This window comes from Penaeus monodon, chromosome 23 (genome assembly GCF_015228065.2).
Source record: "Penaeus monodon isolate SGIC_2016 chromosome 23, NSTDA_Pmon_1, whole genome shotgun sequence".
Classification (NCBI taxonomy): domain Eukaryota; kingdom Metazoa; phylum Arthropoda; class Malacostraca; order Decapoda; family Penaeidae; genus Penaeus; species Penaeus monodon.
In genome coordinates this window covers 15,089,711-15,090,928 of record NC_051408.1, presented here as the reverse complement: position 1 = coordinate 15,090,928, position 1,218 = coordinate 15,089,711, and the positions used below count along the sequence as shown (strand labels likewise).

The following is a 1,218-nucleotide window of genomic DNA, read 5'->3' as shown; positions in this document are numbered from 1 at the left end:
GAAGAGAAAGGAAAAAAGCACAACGATCAATAACAGCAATAATAACAATGTCTATCATAGCAGTAGTCAATGCCCGTATTTACTTGCCAGCAAGTAATACGCATCATAAAACTCCGATTTTTCGTTTTTTCCTCGTGGGGTCATATCTTCATTAATACCACGGGATGGCGATGATTCTTAGACTTTCTTTCAACAGAGAACAGTTCCCTTCTTCATGTGGCACGACGTCTGGCCGAGAAGTCCTGTGGGCCCTCCCACTTCTCCACCGCCTCCGTCAGAGCATGGAAGACCTTCGCCACCGTCTCCAGGGATCGATTTTTTAAGGACACACTGAAGAAAAGAAGGTAAAAAGTTGGCTTGGGAAAATCTTGAGCTATTGCAGAGAAACATCTTTTTATGATTTAAAGAGCACTAGACATTTTTATCACGGAAGAATATTAAAGATACAATATCAGGATATCATATTAGAAACTAAACAAAAATCGTCTCATTGGAAGCTGAGCCACAAACCTGTCGTGGGTGTCGGTATGTTTAAGGCCTCCATGATCTGCAACATCCCAAAGGGGGGGAGAAGACACGAGCAAGTTCGGGCCGTTTGGAGTATAGTTCTTATTAAACCAGTCGAAGAGGAGCACGGCGGCGACAGCTGCCAGCGCCAAGAGTCCCACTTTTTCGTAGTCCAGTTGGCCGATCCAGCTTCTGACGTCGAAGGAGCTGGCGAGGCTTCTGAAGTCGACGTGACGAAGACCCTCCTGCAGCTGGTAGACGACGGGGGCGATCAGATAAGCAGACATCTTGCTGTAAGTAAATATTTCTTATGGATAGAGACATAGACACATAGACATAAAAACATCGATAGAGGTATGTGATTTATCAACAGATAACTGACAGATTGATGAAATGGAATAGGATGTTTTCAAGCGAGTGCCGGCAATGCCACACTGAATTACTAACCACCAGGCCAGGAGCAGTGGAATTCAAAACGGAAGTGTACCCTATGACTGTAAATAAATGACTGAGTTCAGCCTGAATGCCCTGGCTTATATATGACCTCCCATGGAAAGGTTTCCGGCGGGTCCCAAGGGCACTCAGAGCGGATGCTTGGGAGGAATTTTTGAATATCTTTTTGAATTTCTTTTCACAACATATGCTAAAATATTGTGCTTTGCTCCACGTCTTTGCATGGTTTGTCTATGTGTATTATCTCATCTCTGCCTT

At 44.3% G+C, this 1,218-nt stretch overlaps 1 protein-coding gene across 1 annotated transcript; it reads right to left on the bottom strand.

Moving 5' to 3' along the window:
* Nucleotides 1–8: 8 nt before the first annotated feature.
* LOC119588362 lies at nucleotides 9–1,002 on the bottom strand. Its single transcript, XM_037937045.1, has 3 exons — nucleotides 955–1,002; nucleotides 511–798; nucleotides 9–330 (listed from the first exon to the last, which is right to left on the bottom strand). The coding sequence occupies exons 2-3, from the start codon at nucleotides 792–794 to the stop codon at nucleotides 213–215; spliced, it is 402 nt and encodes a 133-aa protein (XP_037792973.1). The 5' UTR covers nucleotides 795–798; nucleotides 955–1,002; the 3' UTR covers nucleotides 9–212.
* Nucleotides 1,003–1,218: the final 216 nt, after the last annotated feature.

Bases quoted from the DNA above. Each gene is read 5' to 3' on its own strand.
- LOC119588362 (XM_037937045.1), bottom strand. From the start codon at position 794: ATGTCTGCTTATCTGATCGCCCCCGTCGTCTACCAGCTGCAGGAGGGT. The intron at 331-510 runs GTTTGTGGCTCA...TCTTTTCTTCAG, and splicing joins CATACCGACACCCACGACAG to TGTGTCCTTAAAAAATCGAT.